We start from the raw sequence: 14212 nt of genomic DNA on the forward strand, positions 1-14212 counted from the left end.
AAATACTCCCTGTTGTCAGATGTGTTTTTCCCATCGGATGTTTGTGTCAATGGACATTTCCTGTACACAATGAATAAGTCATCCGAGTGCTGGAAAACGCTTATTGTGTTTTTGCAAAAAACTAAACAGAAACAAAAATATCAGATCAAACTGCAGAAGGCATTGCCACCATGTTTCTTCTGAGGGCATACTTCATTAGTTGTAAGTCCCCACAGATACAAGATATCATGTATACTTTAGGAGAGGGCAACCGTCCAGTTGCAGTGGGCTGAACCGCAACACCGGGTCCACAAATGAAAGCACTCTCCTGATACATGGAACACAGTCTACCAATTAATACTTAATGTTCCTGTTTGTTGCGCTCTATTTGCACTTCCTCTCTGTTGACATTCAATCGTATTTTCAATGTCACCAAAGAATGGGTCAGTGGATCTGTTTATTATGTCGCTCAGGTAACCTCCTGAAGAAAATGTCTATATATAACACGCAAACGTGCATGTTTGCTTTTACCTGAATGAACCCAAATCATAATTACACTGTCCCGTGTTAGACAATACAATCTGCAAGTTCAGATACTATGTTATATATTAGGATATGCTAAATGTATTCCATCATTACGAACAACATATGAACAAAAAAGTGCTTTGCAGCGTTTGTTTAGTGAAGCCATCGGGATTATGAACGGAGTGATGTCATGACATTCTTCATTAGAATCATTTTCATTTTGAAGGATGTCTTGTAACCTCTATCGGAACAGTTAAAATGCAGGATTCCGACCACCATGGCGTCACCCGGAATAGCAGTGTAACAACATGGCAACATTGCCGGCAGACCTTGAAGTGGACACTTATATAACACCATTCACGCCTGGCGCCTAAAACTTTTTCGTGAATCACCATGGTCTCAAGCAACGCATGTCAACGACAAAACATTAACAAAATAATGACACATGAAATATATAATACTCCCAGTAATAAAACATACATGTTGAGAACTTACATAATTATGAAATATACAAACATCACAAGGCAAGAGGATTGTGGATCTCTTGATCCTGAAAAAGTACTGCGTATTTCACCTTGCCTGGCTCTCGAGGATATAATAAAGACTAGGAAGCTGCGAGTCAGTAAGCTGTGTATGGGAGTGATATAGATGTTTAACTGCACACAGTATACATCTTTTCAGCAGAAGTACAAACAGACAACCAAACACACACACTTAAAAGCGTGAAAGTCTCGGTGGACTACCGAAAATCAGCGATCAGTGTAAGGATGTCGGGTGTGATGATATCAGGACTACTGATAATCAGCGATGGTGCCAGTGTAAGTATTTCAGGTGTAAGCACATCAAGTGTAAGGATATCAGGTTATGAATATCGGAACTAAGGATACCAGGTGTAAGGATATCGGGGGTCAGGATATCAGGTGTCATGCTATCAGGTGTAAGAAAACCAGGGTAGGATATCAGGGTAAGGTTATCGAGTGAAAGGGGTAAGGACATCAGGTATCTCAGCCGTATCGTGACGAGAACAATTCATATAAAGAAAAAATGAAAACATTTTGAAGACTAAAACCTGTCGACGCTGAACAATAAAAATACACAGCATCACACATATGAACATAAAACTAGCTTGAAAAACTAAACATTTTAATTAAAGAAGACAATGCGATACAAAACGCGGGCTATAGATCGCTACCAACCGATGTTAGATCACCATTCCGTGAACCATAGCGGCGTACATACTTTTGCTACCTGCATGGACCATAGCTGGATTGACGCCATCTCTTCAGCAGCTGGTGATGGTAGGAAGATTTAGCCGAATGATCATATGACACAAATACTACGAGTATGTTTGAATGAAACTGACTCTGAAAGTCTGGGGGACTTTCACACCGTCTCAGACATCAGGTGTAAAGACATCAGGGGAAAGGGTATCGGGGGTGTACGGAGTGAGTGAGTGAGTTTAATGTGACGACAACAAGTTGTAAATCCACTAAAAATAAATGTAAGTTATAAAAGCCTGTCAACGAAGGATAGAAAAACAACTAGATTATCACAGAATCGAATTTAAAGCTAGTAATTACACCTCAAACTGTTTGTCCAAAACTGGAGACGTTGTGGAGACCGTGGCTCAGTACTACATGCTTTAAAGATAGTTCACTTAAATGTTTGCAGCCTCAAAGACAGACTAGATGTTATAGAACATTCTTTTGATGTTCTTTGCATAAGTGAAACATGGTTGCATAAAGACATTGCGAACGATGATATCCATATACCGGGATTCCAACCTCCATTCCGTAAAGATCGAGGGACTCGCGGTGGTCTTATTCAGTAGGAAATCAAATTAAAATCCTAACCCAAACTTGTTCTTCAACAACGTTCAAATTGAACAAATCTCGAGCCATATACATTTAGGCATAAATCTTCAAAACGATTGTACATGGCATTTAAACGATATCTTTAAGAGAGCCTGCCATATGATAAACTGTTTAAGAAACCTTAAAGTGAGTGAGTGAGATGATTCTTAACGTCACATCGGCAGTATTGAAGCCATTTCGTGACGAGAACATTCTTCAAAAAAAAAAGGAAATTGTGTATATGGTAAAAAACCTGTCAACAAAGGACAGTAAAACAACTAGAGTATCACAATAAGAATGGAAACTAACGTGAAAGGTTAAAACTAATATCACTATTCCGACAATACAATATAAAAACAGGCTACGGATCACCAACAAATGGAGGTAGATCACCATGTTAGAGGCCATGGGGATTTACAGTACTTCTGCTACCTGCATGGTCCCTAGCCGGATTTACACCATCCCTTCAGCTGCTGGCGATTGTATGCAAGATTAGCCACAAATTAAAATGACAGAAATATTACGTCTAAAAACTGGAATACTAATTTTGACTTCATATGTTTTGGGACTTACGTACCCTCTCAGGAGGACATTAATTTTACCGTACTTCAACCCCTCTCGAGGATACAGCCACTAACAATCTCAGTTACTAATTCAACTTCGAATCATAAAATACTTATTTATTTACATGTCAGTCAAAAAATGCAATAATTAAATGAGAACTTACGTTACTAAAAAGGTCCTTCATAGATCTTGATTTGAAATAATTGTCCCTTGTGATGGAATATTCAACACAATCAAGCAAGACATGCTTGACCGTGATTATTTCATCACAAGGGATGCAGAACGGAGGATCCTCACCTTTCAAAAGATATTCATGCGTATACCTGGTGCGGCCAATGCGACATCGTTGTATAATGAACAAAATCATATCTGGACCGACAACCCAAGTAGGTGTAACCAACATATGGTTTTATTGCATGTAATTTATTGAAATAACATCATCAACGAAAAGTAGCATAAAAATTTCTATTATATCCGGACATAACTGAATTTCATGTTTTTCGTTTTGTGAAATTTCTATGGAAAGCTCATTTATGAATAGAGAAAAGAGTACTGGACTTAGCATTTAATCTTGTTTTACACCAAAAGGACGGTTAAAGTAATCTGTTAAATGTGAATTACACCGTACGCACGATTTAACGGAAGAATAATACCTTTGAGCGCTAGCATCATTTTTTCATCCAAACCATAGCTTGATAACAATTTCCATAATTTATATCTGTCTATTGAATCAAAAGCTTTCTAAAAATCTATAAAAACAACAAACATTTGTTTTCTTTTCTTGCTCAGGCATTGTTCGATAAGCGCATTTAAAGTGAAGATATGATCCATAGTAGAATAACCTTCTGTAAGACCCGCTTGGGCTTCTGATATCTTGTTCTTCAGAATTGCCCATTGCGTTAGACGATTATTCAATATGCTAGTATATAATTTACTTAGAATACTTAACAGTGAAATGCCCCTATAGTTATCTGGGTTGTGGATATCCACACCAGGCGACATACCAATTTTTAACCGTTTAACAGCATCATGAATTTCTTCTTCTTTAATTACAGAATCCAAAATCTGTTCCTCAGCATCACTTGATTCAGGACTCGCAGCACATGTGGCAAATGTATTTTGATGTTGATCGGTAAGAGCAGTTTTATCATACAGTGATTTGAAGTGATTAAACCTTGATTCATCAGAGATGTCAGGCTATGGTTTCCTCGGGTTAGATATATTTTTCACTCCCTTCCAGAATAATTTAGGATTATGTCTAGAGTTCTATAACTTTCTGACTATTTGCTGTTGGCTTACTTTTTCCATTTTCAACAAGTATTCCTATAAGTATTTCTGAGTGTGCAATACTTTTTTTCTGTTTGAAATATTTCTATCATTTCGTAAGCACTTAACACCTTTTCTTGCTTCTAATTTAGCCCTGTGACAGTCGCTACCATAAAAGCTATCGGTCTAGTTTTACATGGAGGTGGCATTTTCATACGACTTGCCGCTTCTAAAATATAATCTGCAAACTTGGAGACAGCTCTATTAATGTCTATTGAAATTTCATCTGTGAGTAAATCTGTTAATGCTTTCTGTCATATATGTTACCTAAGAATATTTGTTCATCAAATGGTGTCCATTTATATTTTACGCGGTAATCCTTTTCTTGTTGTTGCTTATAGTTACTTTTAGCACTTTGAAAACTAAGTACTAGTGGCATGTGTTTGCTTTCAACTCTATCACCTATTTCAAAACTAATAAAGTACTTGAATGAACTGGGGGACGAAATAATAAGATCAATAACACTACAGCCCTGGTTGGAAATGTACGTGAACTGACCTTGTTCATCACCTCTCACGCGACCATTAACTAGAAATAAGTTAAAAACATAGTAAAAGTTCAGAAGTAAATTCCCAAATTTGTTTACAACAGTATCTTGAGTTGACCCTTGTCTATAGGTAGTGGTTCATCTTCTGGACTATAGTGGTCAACTCTATCATCTGGAGCTTCGGGTGGCTGATTACCATCTCCAACCCGAGCGTTAAAGTCACCCATAATATAAATATCACAATCAGCCATATAATGGGGGTTGTGTAGTAACCATTCTTCCAACTGGTCAAAAAGGATACTAGTTTGTACTTTCTTATAGAATGTTGGACCTTCTGGTGGAACATATACAGCAAAGAGTAAAGTATCTCGTTCAATATTCAACATATGTTTGTTTAAGCGTAAACAGATAGCATAAAAAAATGATATTGTAATGGGTATCTCTGAACAGTATTGTGAAAATGAATTCCCGATAAACACGTAGATGCCTCCTGAAAGTCTTCCATAGTTAGACAATTTCTGAGCTTTACAAAAGTACAGTTGAAAATCAGATAACTCTGGGATGGTGATCAAAGTATCACGAAAAGTTTCGTATAGACATAATAGGTCAAACTGACCTGTGAAGGTTGAGAAATCCAAGTCATGTACCTTGCTCTTCAGGCCATCGATATTCCATGAAAGGAATGTAAAGGGAACAAAAGTGTTCTTATTGTAGCAATCGCTACAATTTGTGTCATCAAGAGGTGTGACATCAGCAGGTATTTGTAATTGGTTACAGGCCCGACCGTTTCCTGTTGTGATGACATTGTATTGTCGCTTCTTGTGGGTATAGGCGTGGGTGCGGGTGTCGACGTCCTCGGATTGTCAACAACAAAGATGACGTTGTTCAGGCGTCTCACCGCTTTGGCAAATGTCCTGTCCAGACCGACTGTTTCTTGACTAGGTCGGCTCGTCTTCGGTTCCGTTGGGGAGTGATCCTTAGGTCGGGTGATCAGACGTCCGTTCTTGTAATAACCAATGAGACCCCTATCTCTGTGTTCACTGAATTTATCACGTTGACGCTTCGTCAGGTCGTTTGATACTCCATTTGTAGACTTCTGAAGTTCTGGTCGGATTTGATCCCCAGACAAAGCGAATTTGACAATGATGGGGCGTGGTCGTTGACTGTCACGTTTCAGTCCTACACGGTGCGCCCTTACGATATCTGCGCTTTCCCAAGTGCGGTGGGAATGCTGATCTAAGACATTTAACACACGTATCCTCGCAGCAGGACAATAATTGTACACTATTTTAACCCCCATTCAGGATACAGCCACTAACAATCTCAGTTACTAATTCAAACTCTAACAAAACATTTAACAAATCTAATTCTTTCAAAATGGAATAATTAAATGAGAATTGATTTTAGTAAAAAGACCCTTCATAGATCGTAATTTGAAATATATGACAAAATGTGTAAAATATGTAACAATATAGATGTGACAAGACTGACTATGTACTTCCAAAGGAGATGAGGGTGTAGACACTGGAGCCAGCATCATTTGCAAGTGTGGGAACACACTTGTCGGTCAGTTTGCAGGTGCCCGATGCGGAGATGCTGAACCCTATGCATGCAGCGGTGCAGAGACACTTGTGGTTGCACTCCTTCTTCGTCATCCCTGCTCCACTGAAGATGACATGTCCAGCGTCGCTGATAATCTTCCCTGCACCAGACAAATGAAACACAAACGGATGGAACCCTGCGGACACTACAGGTCGACTCTGAGCAGCACAGGTGGGGTCCCCTGAAACAGTATGGCCGCACGGTAAGGGGTTAAATTGTCTCAGTGAATTCCAGTTACATAAAATATGTATGTACATTGTCGGGAAGAAGTAGAAATTGACACATGTCAAATATTTTTACTGCTATGGAAATAGAATGTTTCATAACCAAGAATCTATCAATCGTGAATCGCTGACAGCTCGGCTTTCTTCTCATGAAGACGACCATATTGTAAACAAGACCACCAGGATATGTTTCTTCTGCCGTATGCTTTCTTGCTTTCATTTTCTATGAACCTTTGGCAAGGGTTTACGTAACTATGAAGCATTGTAAAAATGAGAAACCATTTGGCCAGGTATTAACAGTTATCAGTTTTATACCTAAATTACATAGAAAAACACGTTAATAGGCTTAAGAAATGTAAAATTATCTAGATGAAAACAAAACTTAACTGAACTGAGATAGCAACTAGCTAGTAAGTGAATTGTTTGTACATCCTTACCGCAAATCTGTTTAGTGTTCACAGTTAGGTCATCCGTTGTAGAGTCTGTAAAAATAGAATCAATCTGTACATTTCAATGTTAAATCGTATGCTGATAATACAATGCTGCAAACGAGTCATGTAAATGATCGAATCATAAGAAATCATTTTCTGAATTTTTATAAAAATGTATCAGAGACATACAATTAAAATATATTGTGTCAAAGACATCCACCTGGCCTGGTGTTGAATGTTTTCACAATTTTGTGCACTGTACACAATGATTCTTGTCAAAGAAAATATCACGGGAACTTGCAAAACACTTCATTTGCAATAGGTACATATCCGACATCAGTGAAAAGTAAATACGTCCTAACTGACAAATACTTTCTTTTATTGAATTGGGTCCCTTACACAAAAAGGTGATTATGATCGAGCAACCTCCTTTAAAGACAGGTTTGTTCCCTTTCTCCATATGGAGCTCAAACTATCTTCGTATTTCTTAAAGACATTGAGGGTAAATTTAGTCAAAATGAAGAACATGTCAATACGCATTCCTGAAGACATTCTTCAAAGTTATTGCCGTGATTTTCAGTCTCCAATTTGATGTCCATACAATGTCCAAAGGAACTCAACACAATGCTGGTTGGGGACTTTATCTCCTGCACAGCAAATGTTATATTCCAAGATTATAAAGGGAATCGATACCAAACTCATATACATTAGCGTGAGGTTTCGCTTGGTCGAGACAACTCAGCAACAGGCTGAGTGAGCTTCTTAGCCAAGCTTTGTGCTGACAGCGTATGATATAAGATGATGTGCATATGATGTTTAGAAGACACATATGTGACAGAATGCAGTTCACAGATGAGTGTAGACTTAGTCTGTACATTTCTGGGATTATCCAAGTGAAAGTGACGTCAAGCTGCAGCATGATAATGCCGGGACCTGCACCCATCATTGCTTAATCTTTCCTCAAAACCTCATGCTTGGGGAGAGGTGAACCGACAAGAACCAGCCGAAAACAAGTGGGATCAATATATGACATTTGGAACAACAGCCACCAGGCTGCTGGTGCCAGCAAACAGTTGTTACACTTTTAGTGACATTGTTCATTAGGTTTTTGTGCACCCTCTTCAATACCGATCATACACATAATGAAATATTATTCTGTCACTTTTAATAACTTAACATTAACATCGCTTTCTTACTTTTGTCTGTTTGTGCGGCTACCATTTGACAGTCAAGAAATGATATGACAAGGCTCGCCCGCACGCTGCTGATCACCCACCAGAGTGACCCCGACAGATGGAAGTTGCACGAGGACATTAAACTGGAACAATTTTTTAATACTACTCACCAAAACGCATGGACACGACATTTGATCCGTCTGAGGCCCCGACGGTGATGTACTTGATCTCAATGATATCCGGGTCCTGCCAACTGAGCACCTGTTGGCCACCGATAACTGTCCCTCTGCCCATCTTGATGGTGCACTGGTCCCAGCTAAGCCAGTAGGGGTGAAAGGTCGAGTCGCAAGTAAAGTAAGAACCGCCCTGATTCACTTCTCCCTCTGGTGTCCCTGGGCAACCAGAGCAATGTTTCCTGACGGCCGAGAAATACTGACCCCCGGTTTCTTTATTCAAGTCGATGTTGTAGCCATTGGACCGTGACTTGGTTGGACCCCATAGACCAAACTGTATGTTCTTACATCCTTTCAGTTCAACCTTTACTGACCAGTGACCGATGATGTTGAGGCCATAGGGGTCAGCCCAGTTGTTGTAAGATGCCGTGTTCAGCTGACCTAAATATACAAACATGTTTCAGTGAACTAAGCCATGAGACTCTGTAGAGCCATCATCTATCATGACAGTGTTCTTCTTAACGATGAACGTGTGATATTGGTACATTAATGTGGAAGCATATCAGCAATATGGTATCGCCATATCTGATGTTATTTTAGCTGAGGTAATAAACATTGACCCTCTAAATGGCTATGCGATTCCCAGCCGATTTCTAACTAAGAAATGTATGTTTCTTTGGTAATCTCCCATGTGGGCAACCTGGTGTCCTGGTCACCATTGTTTCAACCAAGTAATCCAGTGACTGATTAACAGCACTCGCATCGTTCTTCGCAACTTAGATACGATGACATGTGTCAATAAAGTCAGCGAGCCTGACCACCCGATCCCGTTAGTCGGTTCTTACGTCAAGCATCGGTAAATGTAGATCTGGATCTTCACAGGTGCATCGAAGCACTGGGACCGGAGGATGGTCCCATTACAAACAAAGTTAACTATTTACACGGTAACATATATGTACACAAATAGGAGTCAGCTGTTTCCTAGGGAAAACGTGTAAGATGATTGATAGTGCGTCAAAACTCTCAAACTTAAAAGGTGAGTCGTCCGTTCTTACGGATCATTGCGTGTCACTTCGTTGATAGATACGCCACCACCACCGTCAGTTCTTGATGTTCATGTACCTGAATGCATGCAACACTGATGTCATTCAATCTGTGAATGCACTTCACTCATATGGGATCAACTGTGAGGTCAATTTATTAGCATTAGCTTAAAATAGAATAACAGAATAACAGAAAAACTCATTTTAAGCTGGTATTGTGGATACAGAGATACCGATGCATTATTGACGATTAAATGTGCAGAGTGTACACAGCATAATTTTGTGCCCCTATTTCATGTCATGAAGGTCCGGGGTAGAATAGGCCTTCAGCAACCCATGCTCGCTATAAAAAGGTGACTATGCGTTTTGTAAGAGGTCACTAACGGGATCGGGTGGTCAGGTTTGCTGACTTGGTTGACACATGTCATCGGTTCCCAATTATGCAGATCGATACTCATGCTGTTGATCACTGGATTGTCTGGTCCAGACTCGATTATTTACAGACCTCCACTCACTCACTCACTCACTCACTCACTCACTGCAAACGTACGTCATGGGAATCGCGTCATCCATGGTGGAAGATGATAGCATATCTGATATGGTGTGTACAAATATGAGAATTCGCGGTAACGTATTGTTCAAGTCGAAAAGGGAAGTACATGTACATCGGACACTGATGTATCAAATTTTCAATAAACTATGAATCAGGCTCCAGAAGAAACATACTTGGAAATGTTCAGTTTATGACTCATGACTGAGTGAATTGAAATCACCTCGGAAACATTTCAACCGTATAGTTTCATGAGAAGAATGTGTTATATGAATCCCATTACTAACTAAATATACACATGGGCATGATTTAAGCACCACCAAAAATAGTGTAACAAAACGGGATCAAAATAGTGAAGTCAACCAGTTGTATCTAAATACAGTTGCAGTTAGCATGAAATTCACTTGCTGACTCAAATGCATGCTTTTCATGCTCTGTCATGGTACAATCGACTGAGGGGTATAAAAAGGTGAAATGAAGTATCCTCATTGCTTTCTTATAGACGCATCAATACGTGATCAGCGCTGAAATGGAACTTTTTTGGACATGGAAGGCCGAGAAAGACCACTCCCGGTGATTACCGTGCCCTACTTCGCCTAGTGAGACGCAGACCCATGACCAATGCCAAAGATCTCAGACAACAATGGAGAGTGGATGGTCGTCTCTCAACCAGCCCCATCAGAAGGAGGCTCATGTCCGCTGGACGTCGTCCAACCAGACGTCTCTTACTCACTGATAGACACAAGGTTCAACGTTTGGCGTGGTGTAATCAACGGCAAATCCACAATCTGAGGACATGGCGCAGAATCCATGAGTGCGAGGAAAGCCGTTTTCTTCTTAGTGTTACTGATGACCGTTGGTGAGTTAGGAGAAGGAGTATGGAGGCTTATCAGCAGCGTATGATCCATGCAGCTGAACCCTATGACTGTAAGCTGAATCTTATCACCATTCAATTGACACTCAATGGTCAGAGATACCAACAGGAAGTACTGGAAGCTGCTGTTGTCCCGCATTTTGATAACCATCCCCTCGCCAGTCGGCCAGTATTTATGAACGACAATGCTAGGTCCCATCTTTGCAGAACTGTTATCGCATACTTGCAGAACAACGCAGTTGACAGATTACCTTGGCCTGCGTTAAGCCCTGATCTCAACCCAATTGAGCATTTATGGGACCATCTAGGGCGTCAAGTTCAAGTAAGGGATCCACCTGTTCAAAATCTACAGCGCAGGCTCTTTATGACGATTAGCAGAGGATTCCAATGATGCGCATCCGGCGTTTGATTTCCATCATGAGGCGGAGGGTTGCAGCAGCTATCCGTGCGAGGGGAGGATAAACCAAATACTGATGTCGCCGTTACTGTTGGCTTAGGATTGAACAGTGAACGTTTTTTGAGAACTTTGTGTACGTTGTACCACAGACATTGTTTTGGACATGATTATTGATAACGTTTTAGTGACCCTATATGACCGTCAATACATTACAGCCGAAAGTAATAGCAGTGTTGGTAGTTGATGGACTGACACTTTAGATGGTTCAGTTAACGAAATTATAACCATGTGTTTGGTTTCCATATCATGAATGACCAGTGTGTTGTGATAAACACAATCTTACAGCATGAAAATGGGTGGTGCTTAATTAATGCCCATGTGTATACATAGGTCGGTTGATTTACTGAATAATGACCGTCAGTGTGGAGTCTATAGTGGAAATGAAACATTCAATTGCGACGTCGTCTTTTATAAGAACTAACCCGTGAATATTCAGATTGTTATTTCAGTTCCTATTAAACTGAAGTTAGTTAGAACAGTGTGCTTCAAAGTTACCATCAAACAGAACACCGATTACATTTGTTCCTTTTACAGAATACCACATGCAGTTTTGTATAGACGCTACTAATTTAGCATGAATGATACAACAATAAACAATACCAGTGGTGTACACGAAGTCACTGTATACTGAACAGCAATAGAAACGCAAGTTTCGAAAACAATGAAATCTCATGAAAGCAAGTCTTCATGTTTATGACTTCTATTTAAACACTTGAAAAAACAGCGTTTTCTTTTGCTGCATAGTATATTAAACAAAGGTCACCTGGAAACACGGATTGAGGCAGAATCATAAGAATGGCCCATAGTCTCACTGCAGTTTCCATTTTCCATGCAAATCAGTTATTCCAGACAGAACACAACTGTAGGCTTCTATAGCGACGTTCAAGATTCCTCATCAATACAAGATATGAGAATATATAGCTAACCTCACCTGAATAGCGTATGTGTTGTGTCGTTGTCTGGACCAAGGGGATTTGACCTCAGTTATACTGTGCGAGGCTCAGGGGAAAACAGATCAAAGAATATTCATAGTGGTAGTGCTTTATGTTTGTATTCATATACATGTATTCAGTCAGGCCAAACATCACATTGAATATCTATGAGGCATTATTCAGGATACAATAACTGTGTAGACATTGTAGCGTTAAGATACACCTGGTTGCATACAGTTGTTATTAGAAGTGTTATATCCGTGAAGGTCTGGGTTAGAACGTTGATCTTCCGTAACCCATGCTTGTCGTAAGAGGCAACTAACGGGAACAGGCTTGCTGACTTGGTTGACACATGACATCGGTTCCCGATTGCGCAGATCGATGCTCATGCTGTTGACCACTAGATTGTCTGGTTTACTATCGACTTTTTACAGAACGCTGGCTGGACTATTGCCGACTGCGGCGTAAACCTAAAGTTACTCACTTAACGGTGTTACATCTGTAGCATGGTGCCTCAGCTAAATCAACATTCGAGTGCAACGCTAAACGAGATGCCATGAAACATAATGTTGGGTAATCTGCGTGTTTACTTCATTATTACGTGGTTCTCACAAACAACACAGCTGTGTGTCTTGTCTCCCTTCATGAGCATTAACAGAAGAACATCATACGTTTTTCACTAGTCACGACGGGGGCATGGGTTGGTGTGCCCTCGATGTTTGATTATGTTCCCTGAGCCCGAGCCCTGAGAGACCAGTGAAGAACATATTTACTTTACCGAACACCTCGATGTTAATTATGAACTGTTTGAGGCATGGGTATCGGATCGCACACTTCAGCCAACCTGTGTGAATCAAACGATTCGAATCTTACATATTGCTGTTTTTAACGCAGGTATTGTCATATTGAAGATAACAGTAGAGCGTTTAGCCAATCAGAAAACGACATGCATGTTAGGTAAGATAATTTACGTTGGACAAGATATGATTGCTGGATTGAAATCGTGCACTCATACGCCTGCACCAAAGAAAACTGTGTTCGCATCTGAACAGTCACGGCAACGTAAGGGAAAAATATGGCTTTGCATCGAACACCATATTTGTCATACCTGCATCAAAGATGGAAACGTCCTCTGCAGAGTCAGTTCGATTTAACGTCATGTCGACACTATTTCAGACATATCGTGGTGAGAGAGCCCTATCAAATTGAAACCTGAAAAAAATGAAACATAAATTTCCCTTACGTTGCCGTTATCAAACATACAGCTTTATGGATTACAACCTCTTGTTTATGACGTTGAGCGACGTTTTGATGTAGATTCTTACATCGATACCGTTATTACGTTATTACGGTGTAATAAACAAGAAGTTGTAATCCACACAGCTGTACGTTTCAATATTTTACTCACCAACATCTAGAATGCCCATTAAACGAGTACACTGAAACCTGTCCTTGAAGGTTAGAATTATTAAATCGCGAGTTTGGGGAATTACTATACCAACCCATATACAACACAACACCTGAGTAAAAAAAACTAGGAGTTTAACAAGACGATTTTACATGATAATTCAATGGTAATATGTCACAATTATAGCTATCAGTCAGATTTCCAAGAACATAAACATCATACCAGGGGATGTCAATATGTTTTGAGCCTTGAGCTTTTTTCTTACCCAGGTGTCACAGCCTATGGTACGACATTGAACCTTGGGGTGTAGCTGATGTAATGTATAAGTTTTGGTATCCTACTCTCAGAAGTTATTGAACAGCTCACACTGACAGAAAGAGACCCCCCTCACGGCAGTGAAAATGAATAAAATTGAGTATAGAGAAGTAATTACGTTTTTAGTTCTTGAAGGAAACTCGACCCGTGAAGGTCCGGGGTAGAATAGGCCTTCAGCAACCCATGTTTGCCATAAAAGGCGACTCAGCTTGTCGTAAGAGGCGACTAACGGGATCGGGTGGTCAGGCTCGCTGACTTGGTTGACGCGTGTCATCGGTTCCCAATTGCGCAGAT

The 14212-nt window shown here is 40.1% G+C and overlaps 1 protein-coding gene across 1 annotated transcript; it reads right to left on the reverse strand.

The window, feature by feature from the left end:
* Positions 1–6224: 6224 nt before the first annotated feature.
* On the reverse strand, positions 6225–12087 carry LOC137258568 (uncharacterized). Its single transcript, XM_067796281.1, has 4 exons — positions 12027–12087; positions 8337–8780; positions 6998–7042; positions 6225–6517 (listed from the first exon to the last, which is right to left on the reverse strand). The coding sequence occupies exons 1-4, from the start codon at positions 12085–12087 to the stop codon at positions 6225–6227; spliced, it is 843 nt and encodes a 280-aa protein (XP_067652382.1).
* Between the last annotated feature and the right edge of the window lie 2125 nt (positions 12088–14212).

The sequence above is a fragment of the Haliotis asinina genome, chromosome 12 (genome assembly GCF_037392515.1).
Source record: "Haliotis asinina isolate JCU_RB_2024 chromosome 12, JCU_Hal_asi_v2, whole genome shotgun sequence".
NCBI lineage: Eukaryota > Metazoa > Mollusca > Gastropoda > Lepetellida > Haliotidae > Haliotis > Haliotis asinina.

Excerpts from the sequence above, each read along its gene's own strand:
- LOC137258568 (XM_067796281.1), bottom strand. The coding sequence starts at position 12,087 with ATGGAAACTGCAGTGAGACTATGGGCCATTCTTATGATTCTGCCTCAA. Across the intron at positions 8,781-12,026 it reads GCCTCAATCCGTGTTTCCAG|GTCAGCTGAACACGGCATCT; the intron begins GTGACCTTTGTT and ends TTGTATATTTAG. Across the intron at positions 6,518-6,997 it reads GAACACTAAACAGATTTGCG|GGGACCCCACCTGTGCTGCT; the intron begins GTAAGGATGTAC and ends ATACTGTTTCAG.